Here is a 19,972-nt window from a genome sequence, read left to right on the forward strand (position 1 = left end):
CCAGGGAGGTTGAACATCTCTTCATGTGCCTTTTGGCCATTTGTATTTCCTCTTCTGAGAAGTGTCTGTCCAAGTCTTTTGCCCATTCTGTAATTGGATTTGCTGTCTTTTTGTCGTTGAGTGGAACAACCTCCTCATAAATTCAGGATACTAGACCTTTAACTGATATGTTGTTTCCAAATATTGTCTCCCATTGTGTAGGCTGTCTTTTTACTTTCTTGATGAAATTCTTTGATGCTCAAAAGTGTTTAATTTTGAGGAGTTTCCATTTATTTCTTTGTTTCTTCAGTGCTCTTGCTTTGGGTGTAAGGTCTATAAAACCACCTCCAAGTATAAGATTTATAAGATATTTCCCTATATTTTCTTCTGTTTTATGGTCTTAGACCTAATGTTTAGATCTTTATCCACTTTTGAGTTAACTTTTGTATAGGGTGTGAGATACGGGTCCTCTTTTATTCTTTTGCATATGGATATCCAGTTCTCTAGGCACCATTTATTGAAGAGACTGTTCTGTCCCAGGTGAGATGCCTTGACTGTCTTATCAAAGATCAATTGTCCATAGATGAGAGGGTCTATATCTGAACACTCCATTAGATTCCATTGGTGAATATATCTATCTTCATGCCAGTACCATGCTGTTTTGACCACTGTAGCATCATAATATGCCTTAAAGTTTGGCAGCGTGAGACCTCTGACTTCATTTTTTTTCCCTCAGGATACTTTTAGCTATTCAGGGCACCTGCCCTTCCAGATAAATTTGCTTATTGGTTTTTCTGTTTCGGAAAAGTAAGTTGTTGGGATTTTGATTGGTATTGCATTGAATCTGTAAATCAATTTAGGTAGACTTGACATCTTAACTATATTTAGTCTTCCAATCCATGAACATGGTATGCCTTCCATCTTTTAGGTCTTCTGTGATTTCTTTTAACAATGTCTTGTAGTTTTCTTTGTATAGGTCCTTTGTCTCCATAGTTAAATTTATTCCTAAATATTTTATTCTTTTGGTTGTAATTGTAAATAGAATTTGTTTCTTGATTTCCCCCTCACATTCTTCATTACTAGTGTATACAAACACTACAGATTTTTGAGTGTTGATCTTGTAACCTGCTACTTTTCTGTACTTGTTTATTAGCTCTAGTAGTTTTGCTGTGGATTTTTCAGGGTTTTCGACATACAGTATCATATCATCTGCAAACAGTGAGAGTTTCACTTCTTCCTTTCCAATTTTGATGCCTTGTATTCCTTTTTTCTTGTCTAATTGCTCTGGCTAGACTTCCAACACAATGTTGAATAACAGTGGTGATAGTGGACATCCTTGTTTTGTTCCTGATCTTAGGGGGAAGTTTTCAGTTTTTCCCCATTGAAGATGATGTTAGCTGTGGGTTTTTCATATATTCCCATTATCATGTTGAGGAAGTTCCCTTGTATTCCTATCCTTTGAAGTGTTTTCAACAGGAAAGGATGTTGAATTTTGTCAAATGCCTTTTCTGCATCGACAAGATGCTCATGTGGTTTTTCTGCTTTGATTTGTTGATATGGTGTATTACATTAATTGATTTTCTTATGTTGAACCATCTTTGCATACCTGGGATGAATCCTCCTTGGTCATGATGTGTAATTCTTTTAATGTGTTGCTGGATTTGATTTGCTAGAATTTTGTTGAGGATTTTTGCATCTTTTTTCATTAGAGAGATTGGTCGGTAGTTTTCTTTTTTTGTAATATCTTTGTCTGGCTTTGGTATGAGGGCGAAGTTTACTTCGTTGAAGGATTAGGTAGCTTTCCCTCCTCTTCAATTTTTTGGAAGAGTTGAGCAGGATTGGTAGTAATTCTTTCTGGAATGTTTGGTAGAATTCACATGTGAAGCCATCTGGTCCTGGACTTCTCTTTTTGGGAAGCTTCTTAATGACTGATTCAATTTCTTTACTTGTGATTGGTTTGTTGAAGTCATGTATCTCTTCTTGAGTCAAAGTTGGTTGTTCATGCCTTTCTAGGAAGTTGTCCATTTCATCTATATTGTTGTATTTATTGGCATAAAGTTGTAAATAGTATCCTGTTATTACCGCCTTTATTTCTGCGGGGTTAGTGGTTATGTCTCCTCTTCCATTTCTGATCTTAGTTATTTGCATCCTCTCTCTTCTTCTTTTTGTCAATCTTGCTAAGGGCCCATCAATCTTATTGATTTTCTCATAGAACCAGCTTCTGGTTTTATTGATTTTCTCAATTTCATTTATTTCTTCTCTCATCTTTGCTATTTCTTTCCTTTTGCTTGCTTTGGGGTTAGTTTGCTGTTTCTCTACTTCTTCCAAGTGGGCAGTTAATTCCTCGATTTTTGCCCTTTCTTCTTTTTTGATATAGGTATTTAGGACAATAAATTTCCCTCTTAGCACTGCCTTTGCTGTTTCCCATAAGTTTTGATATGTCATGTTTTCATTTTCATTTGCCCCGAGATATTTACTGATTTCCCTTGTAATTTCTTCCTTGACCCACTGGTTGTTTAAGAGTATGTTGTTGAGCCTCCACATATTTGTGAATTTTCTGGCACTCTGCCTATTATTGATTTCCAACTTCATTCCTTTATGATCTGATAAAGTGTTTTGTATGATTTCAATCTTTTTAAATTTGTTGAGAGTTGTTTGTGACCTAGCATATGGTCTATCTTTGAAAATGATCCATGAGCACTTGAGAAATGGTGTAACTTGTTGTTGTGGGGTGTAATGTTCTATAAATGTGTTATCTAGCTCATTTATTGTATTATTCAAATTCTCTGTTTCTTATTGATCCTCTGTCTAGATGTTCTGTCCATTGATGAGAGTGGGGAACTGAAGTCTCCAACTGTTGTGGTAGATGTGTCTATTTCTCTTTTCAGTGTTTGCCACATGTATTTTGGAGCATGATGGTTCAGTGCATGAATATTTATGATTGTTATGTCTTCGTGATGAATTGTTCCTTTTATTAGTACATAGTATCCATCTTTGTCTCTTTTAACTGTTTTACATTTGAAGCCTAATTTGTTGGATATTAGTATAGCTAGTCCTACTGTTTTCCAATTGTTATTTGCATGAAATATGTCTTCCCAACGTTTCACTTTCAACCTATGTTTATCTTTGGGTCTAAGATGTGTTTCCTGTAGACAGCATATAGATGGGTCCTGTTTTTTAATCCATTCTGCCAGTCTATGTGTTTTGATTGGGGAGTTTAATTCATTAACATTTAGTGTTATTACTGCATGTATAGTACTTTCTTCTACCATTTTGCCTTTTGGATTTTATATGTCATATCTAATTTTCCTTCTTTTTACCTTTACTCATAGTCTTCCTCTCTGTAGTGAGGGAACTGAACTGTTCTAAATTTTTCTGCTTCTAAACTTAACCAGGGCCCATCCCCCAAATTCTTAGAAATATTTCTGTGAGTTCAAACAAGGTTACTCTGCCAATTGTAGAGAGAAGCATGAGAGAGCAGGAGTTCCTCAATGTGTCAAGACAAACTACAGACACCTATCTAAATCAAACTCAATTGAGTTAACAAGGAGGCCAATGGCAGCAGGATCTTAGCAATTCATGGGGAACAGCATCAGCAAAGCTACAAATGTCAGAGATGTACTTTCTTGGTTTAAAAAAAGGGGAGGTGGGGCATTATATACCTAAATTCAACAAATATTAAGTGCTGTTATGTGTCAATATGAATTTAAACCTATTATTTGTCAATATAAATTTTAAAAACTATTTTTCTAGGTTTAAAGGATAACTTACTAGATTTAAATAACTACATAATTTTTAAAGTGTTCATTACCATTTTTACCTTATGTGAACATGTTGTAGTACACTTTTAGTTCATTTTCAATTATATTTTCACCATTCAAAATGAAACAAATATAAATTTTATTTTAAAATAGAATTTATTGAATACCAAAGTGAATTTAATACATTAAAAAAATGTTTTTCTTGTCAGTATTGGCACATAATGAAGACAGTTTAAAGCACTTGAAAAATTTAAAGTCATGTTCCATAACAAAATAAAGCCTAGTAGTGTTATGAAAGTATTAATTTACACTAAATAACATGTGAACATTTAAACAAATCATCTAAGAATTAAAAATCCAATCATATGTATTTTTAAAAAGGTTTACATTTAAACAAAATAGAACAAAGGGTATAAAATATGCAAAAAAAAATCTAATTTACATTGACTTGCCCTATTAGGAAATATATTCATTTCTGTATATTATTCATTCAATCATTTTCTTACTCTGAAAGTTCAGTAATCTAGAACCTGAGTACTAAAGAGAAGATCAAATTCTAAAAGGTTGATTATTTTGATTCTGAGCTCTTAAATTGATCTTTCTTCCTGGAAGCAGAAAGTGATCTATATTCAGTATTTTTATTTCCTTTCCATTATTCTCTTCTACCTCCCTTTTGAATTATCCTCTGAGATAAAAAGGACACTAATTTTTTTTAATAGTGTAATTGGTTATTTGGTATCATCTTGAATAAATTCAACCTTTTTGCCATTAGTGGGAAAATATAAAGGCTTTCAAATCAGTAGATTCCACATAGATTGAAATGCAATTCATGTTTTTTGAAATCTTATTGGCTGACACTGGCTGAAATTTTAGAGACCAAGCTTAAACAGGTTAGTTCAAATATTTAAAAATCAAATATCAAAATAATTTTTGCTAATACCTAATTTAAAAATTGGAAGAACAAAGGAAAACTAGAAAGCTCATCTGTGTTTCTTATAAATGCACCATTTCACCAAAGTTTCTATGGACATCTAACTAAAATTGATGAATTCCAACAGCAGATGAGTTATAATTCTCTTCCCTCAAAAGAGAAATAAATCTCAGCCTCTACTAATAAGGAATTGCGCATCTAGAAAAATTTTATACAAGCTAGAAGAAATCATAGTATTAGAATATCAAGGTCTTTCTCTAAAAACCTTACATATTGATCTCTTCCTGAACTAAACTGAAATTAAAGGTATATACTACAAGAGTTCACAGGTGGTTCAGTGGTAGAACACTTCTCTGCCATGCCAGAAACCCAGGTTTGATTCCTGGCTCATGCTAATGATATTTAGTAATTTCTGTGATAAGCTATTAAAAATGTTCATAGGGAACTAAGAAGTGATAAAAATGCTTTTCTTCCCAAGTATTAATAAATACATTATATCTTGTTTTCAAGATATGTTTAGGAAAAAATAATTTCTAGTCTCCCTTTGTCCACTTTGGTGTTCGCCCAAAATATTTCTGCACTTTAATTTCTCTAAATAATTATTTTCAACTAAGTTGCTAAGAGGATTAAATATAATATAAAGCTACATTGAGGATGAAGAAAATAAAGGAATTTCATCTTTATATTTTATCTATTTAAGCAATAAGATTTTTTTTTTTAAGCAATAAGATTTTAATGGCATACTAGAACAAAATCTTGATGAATGGCAGGAGATAATAGAATTGCATAAAGAACTCAGTTTTAGATAACTGGGTATACTAGATAATATGCCATTCTGGATTTAGAAATTAAAACATTAATAATTACTAGTCTGGTTATATGAAATCAAATTATTTTGAGAAACTGTCTTATTTCAATGTTGTACAAGAATATCCTAGTATTTTTCACTAAGATTCTTCATAAAATGTGGTTGAAATTTTTTATTATAAAGTTGGGAAGAGACTGCAGAAAATTTCACTAAAAAAGCTATATTTTGGCAACCATTTTATTGATACTATAAAGAAAAATATAGTTGGAACTTTAAAAAACATTTAAGCTGTTCCTCTCTCTATCAGAGTCTGCCAAAGAAATCAGATTCTTGGAAAAAATTCAAATTTGATATTATGAAGGTAAGATCAAGATCAACCCTTACTTGTCAGATAAGTCATTTGTCATAAACCTATATGTGTCCATAAGTATATTAAATAGAAAAAGGAGTTCTCAAGGAAGCTCCTCTATTTTTAATTTACTTAAGTAGCAAAAATTAACTATTAAACAAAAGCATCAAACTCCCTCAAATTAAATTTAGTTCCACATCAAAGGTCCAAGACATTTCAAAAGACATTAGCTTTATCTTTTAAAAAGATAAATTTAACTCAGAATGAAAGATCACAGATTTGTTCACATATTTTGTACAGTATTTACAGATAAATTCTGCCTGTACAATCACTCATCATCTAGGAACTTTAGAAAAAATAAAAGAAATTGGAAAGATAATTTGACCTCAGGAGCAGGTTCAGGACTACATCTAAAATTAAGTATAATATAAAGTTGACTTAAGAGAAAAAGATGTTTCAAGCTGGAGGATACCAGAAACATGAAGAGGTCTGTCTTACTCATTTTACAGATGAGAAAACTATGATAAAGTGTCTTGATCTGAGATAAATTACACAAGATCTTCCATTATTCACTCTCCTGACTTTTGTTTCCAGTTCTTTCCTCTGAGCCACAGTTTGCATATTAGCAAACTGTCCTCCACCAAAATATTAAAAGGTCAATAGGTGATTATCTATGGGGAAAGGAGTGGGAACAAAAATTAAGAAGTAGGGGGAGGGGGTGCAGAGAAACTTTTAGAGACTTACACTTAATGAGCCATATGTATTAATTATAAGAAAAGTAATTTTTTAAAAAGGCCAAACAGGAATGGATATGTCCGTGGTTGAAGGGAAACGAACTGGTCTCTGACAGTCAAATGGCAATTTCCAAACTGGTATGAGTCTGAGACATGTTTTCATTGGTCTGTGGCCAAATGAGTAAAATAAGGGCAATATAATGCAGTTTTTCAAAACAAAACAAAGAAGACCAAACCTTGACATCAACAGAACTAAATCTGAAAGAATAGATATACCATAGTCAAAACAATTATGAGAGCAGAGATTGAAGTTACAGTTTTAAGAAAACGGCAAACTACTAAAAACTGTGCATTTCAGTTTTTTTTTTGTCCTCCTAATGACTAGTTCTATATATTATGTTTCTCTACACATGGGAAAATATTCTAATACAATATATATGGAACCCAAAGTAATTTATGCTCTCAATTTTTAAAAGAACCAAGGCTTTAAAACTTATACTACAAAAATATGTATTTATACTATTTCCAAATTTATGTCTAACCTCACAGTAATAGAGGTACGCATTTTCATAAAACTGTTGAACTGCCTTCTTGTATGATCTTAAACAGTTATTTCTATAGTGCAGACAAAGTTTGTATAATTCTTTAACAGTAAAATTTGTTGAGAAACTCACTTTGATAAATATTTTTACCTATCATATAAACAAATTTCAGTCAGAAAGGTACAGAGGTGGGTCAAGACATTTTTAGAAAAATATACTGCATATAATACATCTTGAAAATCACACAGACCATATGCTTTATTTAGTGTGAAGGCACTACTTTAACATAAAGTAATTAAATGCATTTAATTACTTACGTTGTAATTGTCAGTACCAGCTCATAAAAATATATTTGCAAACATATGATTGAAGATTTTTTTTCAGATTGTCAATTCAAAAATTGATTTAAAAAGTTGAAATCTATTTGTAGAAAATGAATGACACATTACTGCAGATCCACATAACATTACTCTTGGATAATCTGATCACCAGCCATCACAGGGTTTTCTTCGTTTGTTGCACAGTCTGCCTGATCCATCATCTAGGCATAAATAAAAGTAGTCAGGAAACATAAATTTTCAACTTGCCCAAATTAACTAATTTGGCAAAAGGATTCCCAGTTTTTAAAAGAGAATGCTACAGGGAACTGAACATTCCTTTTGAACCACTGTACAGGTTCAATACACCAATGCTCCTAAGATGTAACACTGAATATTTCAGGAAGCCTAATCATGTGACTCAGGGCCAATGTGATACATGCCTTCCTCGCTTTCCTCTCTATTTCCCAATACAAATACTGTCCTTGATGTAAGTGGGAACTCCACTATAAAAGAAGTTAGATTCTCCTGACATAAAAATGTCAGGAATTCCAAGCCTAAAATATCTAGTTAGTTGACTAGATACTGCTCATTATTGCTCATTACAACCCAATGAAAACCATTCCTGTTAACCATGAAGAACACCTAGCGCTCTGAGATTCTACAAAAGTTTCATGTACTAAGAGTACTTTCCAGAAACCTACAATCTCCGGATGGGTTTGTAGGCCAGATAAGTCCTGAAATGCAGAAGGGGCCAGCCTTACGAAGAATATCAATTACTTCCATCCACCTACCCCAAATTATCGACTCCCCTTTCCAACATGAAAAAGCTAGAATGGGCAGAGCCCAAATACCCCTAAAGATTCGAGGGAGGATCAAAGGAGAAGGATAAGCTATAATAGAGAAAACAGGTTTTAACAAATGAGTATGACTGCTGAATCATTCATTATATTAATATCTCTTTTAGTCTCCAGTGTCTTGGAGCAGCTAAAAGGAAAAACCTGAAATTTTGGGACTATAACACATACCAAATTCTGAAATCAGTTTTCTAACTACTTGCTATAATGTACTTTGAAATTTATTGCTTTTTTGTATATGTGTTATATTTTATAGTAAAAAAATGTCTTGATAGGAAAGTGTTCATTTGTAGGAGTGGGAAAACTAAAAATGGCCCTGCAAGTCACTGTGAGAACACGTGTTGACACACTGTTGACACACTGGGACAGTGTAACGTAGTTGATACCTTGAATTGACCTTAAGGAGATAATTTAATACATGAAACTTTGGAAACTTTTCTACCAAAAAAAGGAAATAAAGCTTGGAAGTACTTAAGGTCAAATGATATCTGAGAACGGAATCAAGAATGCATTGGCTATGCACAATTTTAGAGGCTTTACTAAACTTTTCTATAAATGGTCATTTCAGCCTTGCCCATATTCCCACAAAAATCTTTTCATATTTGGAAATAAAGGAAGAAGAAACTGCTCAAATACTGTGTTTTTACTCTATTCTTCAGGCAAAATTATTTAGTTGTCAAAGATTTTTAGACCAATGATTAAATTTCAGTATTGTGGTGTACTTTTCTACCTCTTTTTATTGAGAACTAGGAGAAAAGAGCAAGATAAAAGTTCCTATTTTTGTAAACTGATCTAAAAGCTTTAGTGTTTTCTGGAGGAAAAGGGAGAAATCATTTCCAAATGGGGTCTTTGAGCTTGTCAGATAAGAATAAAACATGAACTGATGCTTTCAGCTGAGAAGTCTCTCAGATAATGAAGACCGCTTATAAAACCCAAATCTACTGATACTCTATAAGTAACTTCAAACCTCTGATCAGTTTTGAGGTCCTTTATTTGCAAAGGACACTCCCCAGATTATAAGTAGTTACATGTTTGTAGTATTTTTACAGGAAGAAGACCAGCACGTCACCTCATGAAACATAAATTTCATTAACTAGTTAATTAAACATTAACCGCGGAACAGTTCATTTTCGCCACAATTTAAATGAAGTAGTAGAAACACAGAAAATATGTTTGGCCCCTTTTCTTCCACTGATTTAGAAGCTCTGGGTGAAAGAGGTCAGAGTTGTAGGGAGGAAGAACTGAGGCAGAATAGACAGGGAGGGACATTCTTTCTGCCCCAAGATCCAATTACACTGGCAACTGTAACCTAACAAAAAAATAGCCTACAAGCTCTAAGTTACACATGGTCTTCTTTCCTGATCTTCATATACCCCATTGGCACTATGTTCTTATGTTTAAATGTAGAAATATATTAATTTAAAATACTTTGAATGCCAGTTTAGTGAGAAGTAAACATCTTTATTATGTATTTACTTCACTGGTTTTTTGAATAAAAACAATACAGAAATATAAAAAGCAAAGTTGAAATAAGTTTTTTTAAAACAGTTTTATTCAAATTCCATACAACCCATCCAAAGTGTAAAATCACTCTTGTTATAATCATATAGTTAAGCATTCACAACCATAACCAATTTAAGAACATTCTCATTTATGTGTAAAAAACCCATATCCCTTGACACACTATTACTGAGCCTTTAGCTTTGGTATAGCACCTTTGTTACAACCGATGAAAAAATATTACAATATTACTGTTACATATAATCCTTAGTTTGCATTAATTGTAGTTTTTCCTTATTCCTCCCTATTACTAACACCTTGTAATAGTGACATACATTTTTTTCTAGTTCATAGAAGAACTTTAACTCTTAACTACATTCATTGACCACACTACGTTTTACTATGTTATAAAGTCCCATATTTTATTCTCTAGCTTTCCTTCTAGTGATATATATGACCTTAGATTTTCCCTTTCAACCATACTCAAATTCAGTAGTGTTAGCTGCACTTGCAGTATTGTGCTACTGTCACCTCTATCCATTTCCAAAGATTTACAATCAACCCTATTATTTTTATTTTTTATAATCAACCTTATCAAACATTCTGTACACCTTAAGCACATCCGTGCAATCATTATCCTCTTTGCATCTCCTGGTAACCTATACACTAGATTTCAACTCTAGCATTTGCCCATTATAATGAAATAAGCTTTTTTTAAACTAAAAAAAAAAAAAAACAATAAAGAGAATTAGTAAAATTGGTATAAACTGGTTTTGCATTTATAAATAGGCAAGTGCAATTTGGAAAAATGACCTCTGAAATTGGTTAGCTAACCTGACAATTACTGATAGCCCTGCTTATTTGTAAATGAACCAATCTCTAGAAAGCCTAATAAAACACTCATTAAAGTGGGGTAAACTGGAGAATTGTTGATACTAAAGTAGAGAGAGCTGTTGAAGTATCTCTGTATTGAGTTATCAATTACAGCTTGTGACATCTAAAAATAATAAGCACAAGTGACATTTAACAGAGTCCAACTATCCCACTGTTTACTGGTTATCAACAAACTGGTTCCCATACTGCATAAAAGAACCTGTTGGAGGGTGCTGCAGAAATCTCACAAACTCCACTGACTTAACAAACACATCCCCTAAAATGATGGCTTCTTTTAATTATTCTGTACATCAAAGTAATGATACCACTACAAAGTAATGATATTTCGTTTTGAGGGAAACAACCAGGAAGCTTATAAAGACACACAAAAAAAATGACTTAAAGACACGCAAAATAATGACTAACAGTCAGGGGATCAGAACTGAACATTTATATTGCTTTGTATAAAGAATTTCAAAAAACTTTATGATCTGTAAACAATGGCATAAGTAGTGTGGATCCCTAATACCCAGGAGCTAATAATTTAGAGACAGAGGCATACATAAATACATATACCACAAGGCAGATGTTAATAATTATTTATAGTACAAAGTGTTAAAGAAATATGGAGAAGGTGAACCTAATTTCAATTGGAGGCACTTGGAGATCTGCTTGGAAAAGGCAGACTTCAGTGCTGGAAGTGAAGAGATATTTTGGAAACAGAGATTGGCAAAAGTTTGCAGATGATGAAGGCGGAGCGAGAGGAAGAAAATAATTACACTTTTAGCCTAAAAGAGAGCCACAGACTGCCTAACAATTGTCTTTAAGGCTGACCCTTAGGCCTGTCCCAAACTGGGGCCATATGTAGTCTCCCTTTGGCTTCCTGAGATTCCCTACTTGTTTTAGTTTGTTAATGCTGCTGGAAATGCAGTATACCAGAAATGGGTTGGCTTTTATAAAGGGAATTTATTAAGTTACAAGTTTGCAGTTCTAAGGCCATAAAAATGTCCAAACTAAGGCATCCAGATAAAGACACCTTAATTTAAGAAAGATCAATCTGGGAAGGCACGTGGCTGGCATCTGCTGGTCCTTTGGCTGTTGGTTTCAAAGAGCTTTCCTGTGGGCATTTTCCTTCTGCATCTCCAAATGCCTCTGTCAGCTCTGAGCTTCTTCCAAAATGGTTCCCTCTTAAAGGATTCCAGGAAGTGGATTAAGACTCACCCTTTTTGGGTGAAGATATATGTCCACGGAAACCACTTAATCAAAAGGTTCCACCTACACTTGGGTGGGTCATATCTCCATGGAAACAACTTAATCAAAAAGACCCCACCCAGCAATATTGAATTAGGATTAAATAACCAGCTTTGCTGGTATACACAACAGCTTCAAACCAGCACATTTCACCCTCTGGACCCCTCCAAAACATGTTTTTTCATATACATTCATTCCATTACAATATCACAAAGTCTTATACCATTCCAGCAATAATACAAATATAATATAAAGTCAAAACCAACACAAAATCTCATCAAAGTTAGTTATAGGCATGGTCTGTCCTAAGGCAAAATTCTCCTCTGGCTGTGGACCTGTGAACTTAGAACACGTTATCTCCTGTCAATATACAAAAAATACAATAAATGTTCCCATTTCCATAGGGAAAATGGAAGGAACATAGGGGTCACTGGAGCCAAACAGTACTGGAAACCTGCAGGGCAAACTCCATTATATCTCAAAGTCTGAGAATCATTTATCATTCTCAGGGCTTGTAAGAGCGGCCATTCTACCCTTTCTAAAGACTTACAGAGGCCCTGTTCTTTCCATATGCCAGGGTGAGGATTGCAACCTTGGAGAACTTTGGGAAGACTATCTTTTTCTCAGTTCCACTATCTCCAAGCATCAGGGCAGTTCAACCTGCTCAGAACAATGGGGCAGCAGCATGGCTCTCCCCAGTCCTCAAGGAATGCTCTACCTTCTCCGATTTCAGGGTGGCAAAAATCTTCTGTCTGCCCTCCGCGTCCAAGGCAAACTCACCCTTTCCACCCTTTCCAAACTCTCCTGGCTGGAGGTTCCTTGGCTTCAGACCTTATCTTCTATGGTTCTGCCTCTGAGGTAATTTTTCCTTCAATTTGTCCCTTGTCTGCCACTTTTAGTTCAGACACACAGTGTTTTCATTTATACAGATCCTAAACACTCTTGTTAGTTTTCTCAGTGTTTCCATTTATACAGATCCTCAACACTCTTGTTAGTTTTCTGTGCAGTATACATGGATCATATCCATCAGATAACAAGACCTTCCATAAATCCTTCCTGGATAACTCCATTTCCAATTCTGGCTCCTTCTGAAATGACTGACTGGTTCCGTGTTTGGTTAAATCTTCACATGGGACACTATTCTCTGGAGTCTCCCTTTCTGGAAGCCCATAATTCTCCATATAATCAATTTCTGGTTTCTTTGTATGTAAGAGTTCAGTTCACAGCTTATCTCTTTCTTGTCTCAATTTACTACAAGCTGCAAGGAGTAACCAGGTTGTACTTTCCACATTTAATCTGGAAATCTCTTCAACCAAATATCCAAGTTCGTGGCTTTTAAATTCTGCCTTCCATACAATACCAGTAGTCAATTTTGCCAAATTCTCTGCCTCTTTAAAACAAAGATCATCTACCTTTCAGTTTGCAATAACATATTCATTGTTTCTGTCTAAGGCTTCACTGGAAATACCTTTAGTGTCCATATTCCTACCAAGTCTCTTCAAAGCATTCTAGGCCTTCCTCTTCAAGCATATCACAATTCTTCAAGAATCTTCCCTTTATCTATTTAAAAAGCTGTTTCAATATGTTCGGTATTTGCAAACTACAGTACCCCACTTCTCTGGTGCCAAAATCTGTTTTAGCCTGTTAATGCCACCAGAAATGCAATATAACAGAAATGGGTTGGCTTTTGTAAAGGAAACTTATTAAGTTATAAGTTCACAGTTCTAAGGCCATAAAAATGTCCAAACTAATGCGCCCAAAGAAAGATACCTTTCTGGGATCTGGGAAACCATGTGGCTGGCATTGTTGATCCTTTCCACCTCTGGTTTCAAACAGCTTCCCCAGGGGATTTTTTTCTGCATCTCCAAATATCACTGTCTGCATCAGCTCTGAGCTTTTTCCAAAATACTTTCCTCTTAAAGGATTCCAGTCAGTAGATTAAGACCCACCTTGAGTGGGTGAAGGTACATCTCCATAGAAACCACTTAATCAAAAGGTCTCACCAACAATACTGAATCAGGATTAAAGAATATAGCTTTTCTGGGGCCCACAACAGTTTCAAACCAGCACACTACTCTACTTTCAAACCCTCTACCTAGCATTATCTGATTTCAACATCCACTTCCCTGAGGAAGTGCTGGGTTAACCCACTACTGTGGATTACCTGTTATCTTATCTGCCAGCAGATCCAAACTCATTTTATAATGTAGAAATAGTGTCTCAGGGAGATTAAGTAACTTGCCAAAATCAACCTCAAAGTCTAAAATATACCAATTCCACAAATGACAACATTCAAACTAAATTAATTTTAACTTTTAAGGTCTAACAAAAGCAATGATAGATTTTCTTTTTCACATATATGGTAAAATAATTTTGTGGTGGCATTTGTTATATAATTTTCAAAATTGCTATTTTTCTGGCAAGAAGTTTCCCTGGGGCAATAATTTAATTTTTAATATTCTGCAATTAACTTCTGTAAAATTTTAGCAAATGTCCATTCTTCATATTTTAAAATTCAGGGCATAATGGGTAAATGAATGAATCTAACAGAATATCTTCTTTGAGGCTTGTGATATGTCTATCAAATCCTTTCACAAATAAGTTAAAGCAACCAGATTTAACAAAGACCCAAAGCTTACGATCCAAACCAGGAAAATGAAAATTCAGTTAATGAACTGAAAATTAACAACCAAACCAACAAATAAACCAAAACCAAAACTCAAAATAGCAAATACATTCATAGTACTTCTGGTGCCAGGTACTATTCTAAGCATTCTGCACATATTAACTCATATTTAACCATTATAACAGCCCTCTGAAGATGATTTTTATCCTATTTTACACTGGAAGAAACTGAGGAATCAATAAGCTGAGTAACTTGTTCAAGGTCGCATAGTGAGTAATTAAAAAAACCAGAATTCAAACTCAGAGAGTCTGGTACCAGACTTCATGTTCTTCATCAATTTGTGTTATTCTGTATTCTAGATGTCTTTCTACTAAAATTACCATGCCTTATTGTACAAGTGAGAATTTGAGAATTCTATAACCAAAGTTGTCCTGTCTTTTCAGACAGTTTTTAATGGACTTTCATACAATCAGTTGCCTTATTCAGCCACTATGTCATACGGCAAAGCCCTAGAGTCTACCCCTTAAGAGCTATTACTGCTTTAAATGCAGCTGTGTGATTTTTCTTTCATAAGTAGCTTTCATATGAAGCAGAATCATGATTCTTTTTTTCTTTTTCTTTTTTTTTTTAACAATTGTGATTTTTTTTTTTTTTTTTTTTTTTTTTTAAGAGAGAGGGAGGAAAGGAAAGAAAGACAGAGAAGGAAGGAAGGATGGAAGGAAGGAAGGGAGGAAGAAAGGGAAACATTTTTAAACATTTTCTTGTTTTATTATATTTTGTTTGTTTGTTTGTTTTTTACATGGGCTGGGGCCGGGAATCGAACCGGGGTCCTCCGGCACGGCAGGCAAGCACTCTTGCCCGCTGAGCCACCGCGGCCCGCCAACAATTGTGATTTTTAAGAATGGTGTTTGGGTTCAGGGCAGAGCGTTTATTCATAGGGAATACAAATGCATCCCCTCATTGAATTCCTTCCTTCCTACCATCCCCCCTTTTCCTCAATAAACATCAAGAAAAGAGAATAGAGAAATTGCTAGAATAAAAACAGAAAAAAGTACCTATAGATTATTTCCTAAGAAACACAGTATCAGTACATTTAAAAATGTACATGACATCTCTAGTCACTAGTACAAGTTGGAAGCTACACAGAAACTGTTCTAAGTAACTGTCCCTTAAGAGTAAGACTGGGGAGTGGGAATAGGATGGTTAGAAAAGAACCTTCCATTTTTTCTGCAGACACTTTGTGTTGATTGTTTTAAAAAAATGCAAACGCATTGCTTTGTAATTAAAACAAAAAAAGTGAATAAAGTGAACACAGGATTAGCCTCTGTAAAGATTCTAGTACATAAACTTCCCATAATAATATGAATCCATAAGTCATTAAAACAGAACAAGGATGACCAGTAATATTACAGGTACATCTTTAGACATCAACTATGCTCAGATTTTAAATAATTTTCTGGAAGAGAAATTACTGCATCAAAGGGAAATAGTAATTTATGACAATGCTTCATTCATCAAAACAGTGTGGTATTGGTGTTAATATAGCCATATAGACAAATGTACTAGAACTGAGAGTTCGAAATAAACCTACACATCTATGGCCAACTGATTTTTGACAAGGGTGCAAAGTCCAATCAATGGGGAAAGAATTGTCTTGTCAACAAATGGGCTGGGAAGACTGGATATCCACAAGAAAATATGTTGGACCACTACCTCCCACCATGTGCAAAAATTAATTCAAAGTGAATAAATGACTTAAATATAAGGGCTAAACTATTCAACTCTTATGAAAACTGGAAAATCTTTAGGACTTTGTATTAGGCAATCGTTCATCATACTTTGCAAAAACATCATTAGCAAGAAAAGAAAAAAATAACTTGGCCATCATGAAAATGAAAAACATTTGTGAAACAAAGGACATTTTCAAGAAAGTAAAAAGACAAGCTTCAGAAGAATGGGGAAATCATATATCTGGTAAGGATTTACTATCCAGAATATATAAAGAACTCTTATAATTCAACAACTAAAACAAACAACCCTTTAAAAAATGGATAAGGGACTTGAATAGGCATTTCACCAAAGAAGATACACAAATAGTCAATATCCAAGTACATGAAAAGATGCTCGACATCATTAGCCATTCCATTAGAGAAATACAAATCAAAACCACCATAAGATACCGCTTCACATCCACTTAGAATTGCTATTATTAAAAAAACCCAAGTGTTTGTGAAACACTACAAACAGAAGTGTTTATTAAAATAATGAGTGTTGGCAAGGATATGAAGAAATAGTAACCCTTATGCATTCCTGGTAAGAACGTAAAATGGTGCAGCTGCTGTGGAAGACAATTTGGCAGTTCCTCAAAAGGTTAAAAACAGAATTACCATATGACTAGCAATTCTATTCTTAGGTATATACCCCAAATAATTGAAAGCAGGAACTGAGACAGACATCTGTACACTAAGGTTCCTAGCAGCATTCTTCACAACAGCCAAAGTGAAAATAACCCAAACTTCCACTGATGGATGAATAAACACAATGTGGTATACCCATACAATAAAACACTGTTCAGTCACGAAAAGGAGTGAGGTTCTGATACATGCAACAACATGGTTGAATTTTTTTTCTTTAACATGGGTAGGCACTGGGAAATGAACCCGGGTCTCTGGCATGGTAGGTGAGAACTCTGCCTGGTGAGCCATCATGGCCCATGGTTGAATCTTGAAAACATTATGTTGAGTGAAATACGTTGGACAGAAAGAGACAAAGAACGTACAATTTCACTTATATGAAATATCAAATTTCATATTTATTCATTATTTGCTCCTAGAATAAGCAAATACAGAAACAGAGTAGGAAAGAGGACACAGGGGATGGAGGAAGAGTTTTTTCTTAACCATAAAGCCTTTCTGTTTTGTGTAATGAAAAAATTTTAGTAACGGAAAGTGGTGTTGGTAGCACAACATTGTGTAAGCTGAATGCCACTGAATGATACACTTAAAAATAGTTAAAATAAAACAGGCCACAGTGACTTAGCAGGCAGAAATCCTGCTTGCCATGCCAGAGACCCGGGTTCAATTCCTGGTGCCTGCCCATGCAAAATAAAACAAAAAAAGTTAAAATGGCAAATTTTATATTATACGTATATATGTGGGGGGGGGAAAGGAAATTGGTAAAGTATGGTTCCTACATATGAGAGAATATTAGACAGCCATTAAAACAATTTTATAAGGAATTTTAAAGGAAATAATACAAAAATACAGTGTAAAAAAGAAAGATAACCATCTAGATATGAATTATTTATCCAGTTATCCATTTATCTAGAGAAGGCTTAGAAGAAAATTCATTAAATCTTTTTTATTTTTTTTTAATCTTTGGGTGAAATTTTTATAAGAACTGAAAAGAAACAAGAAGAGTGAGAACTGATGGCATGTTCAACATCCACTTTTCTTTTTTCCTTTTTTTTTCACGATCACACAATCACATTTGAAAGCTATATCATTATACAATCATCTTTAAGAAGTATTACTATTGGAACACAGCTCTACATTTTCAGGCAGTTCCCTCCATCCTCTCCATTACACCTGAATTAAAAAGGTGGCATCTATATAATGCATAAGAATAACCTAAAGGATAACCTCTTGATTCTGTTGGAATCTCTCAGCCATTGACACTTTATTTTGTCTCATTTCGCTATTCCCCCTCTTGGTCAAGAAGCTTTTCTCAATCCCTTGATGCTGAATCCCACTCATTCTAGGATTTCTGTCCCATGTTGCCAGGAAGGTGCACACCCCTGGGAGTCATGTCCCACGTAGAGAGGGGGAGGGTAGTGAGTTTGTTTGTCGTGTGGGCTGAGAGAGAGAGGCCACATCTGACCAACAAAAGAGCTTCTCTGGGGATGACTCTTGGGCCTATTTTAAGTAGGCTTAGTCTATCCTTTGTAGGGTTATGTTTCATATAAACAAACCCCAAGATTGAGGGCTCAACCTATCGCTTTGATTGTCCCCACTGCTTGTGAGAATATCAAGAATTCTCCACTTGGGGAAGCTGAATTTTCCCCCTTTCTCGCCATTCCCCCAAGGGTTCTTTGCAAATACTTTTTTTATTCACTGTTCAAGTCACTCTGGGATTTATCGGGGTATCACTCTGGACAAACCTACAAAATCTCATGTCCTCCTTAAGGTTTCATGTACTTATGGTGTTCAATTAAGCTGTCCACATAAGTTAAATGAGGAAATGCAGTAGTCAAAATATAAATTTTATTCCAAATAAACACTTTTTGCTTTAGTCTCACACATAAGTTTTAAAATAGAATTACCATCTATTTTCAACACTCTGGAATATAGACATTCCCTTTGTTCTTCCTCATGTAAAAACATTTTTAAATTTGTACATTTAGTCACTATCATTAAACACTCTAGGCATTCCTAGATTATACCACCTCAGTCTTTATCCTCTATCTTTCCTTCTGATTTCATTTGTGTCCCCACAGCCTCCTCCCTCTATCATTCTCACATTCAGCTTCATTCAGTGTACTAACATTATTATATTAGCTATGTAATACTGTGCTATCCATTTCTGAGTTTTTATACTCAGTCTTGTTGCATAATCTGTATCCCTTCAGCACCAATTACCCAATTTTCTATTTCTATCTCCTGAGGATCTCTGCTCCCAATGAAATTATCCAAGTTCATTCACTAATGTCAGTTCATATCAATGAGATCACACAGTATTTGTCCTTTCCTTTCTGGCTAATCTCACTCAGAATAGTGTCCTCAAGGTCCATCCATGTTGCTACATACTTCATAACTTTATTCTGTCTTACAGCTGCATAATATTCCATCGTATGTATATACCACAGCATCTTTAGCCACTTGTCTGTTGATGGACATTTGGGCTGTTTCCATCTCAAGATAATTGTAAATAATGCGACTATAAACACTGGTGTGCAAATATCCACTTGTGTCCTTGTCCTCATGTTCTCTGAGTAGATACCTAGCAATGGTATTGCCAGGTCATATGGCAATTCTATACTTAGCTTCCTGAGGAACTGCCAAACTGCCTTCCATAGCAGCTGTACCATTTGACATTCCCACCAACAGTGGATAAGTGTGCCACTTTCTCCACATCCTCTCCAGCACTTGTGGTTTCCTGTTTTATTGATAATGGCCATTCTGGTGGGTGTGAGTGGGTATCTTATTGTAGTTTTGATTTGCATTTCCCTAATAGCCAGGTAAGTTGAGCATCTTTTCATGTGCCTGTTGGCCATTTGTATTTCTTCTTCTGAGAAGTGTCTGTTCATGTCTTTTGCCCATTTTGTAATTGGGTTGTCTGTCTTTTTGTTGTTGAGTTGAACAGTCTTATTATGTATTCTGGATACTAGATCTTTATGTGTATATTGTTTCCAAATATTGTCTCCCATTGTATAGGCTGTCTTTACT

General features: G+C 34.6%; 1 protein-coding gene across 2 annotated transcripts in view; it reads right to left on the reverse strand.

The window, feature by feature from the left end:
* Positions 1–3,861: 3,861 nt before the first annotated feature.
* SPPL2A (signal peptide peptidase like 2A) overlaps positions 3,862–19,972 on the reverse strand; it is a 72,040-nt gene continuing 55,929 nt past the window's right edge. For both annotated transcript variants that reach the window (XM_077127879.1, XM_077127880.1), the window contains one exon: positions 3,862–7,645. In XM_077127879.1, the coding sequence (XP_076983994.1) occupies positions 7,571–7,645 (75 nt within the window). In that variant the 3' untranslated portion in view covers positions 3,862–7,570. The remainder of the gene's footprint in view (positions 7,646–19,972) is intronic.

Source organism: Tamandua tetradactyla, chromosome 14 (genome assembly GCF_023851605.1).
Source record: "Tamandua tetradactyla isolate mTamTet1 chromosome 14, mTamTet1.pri, whole genome shotgun sequence".
NCBI lineage: Eukaryota > Metazoa > Chordata > Mammalia > Pilosa > Myrmecophagidae > Tamandua > Tamandua tetradactyla.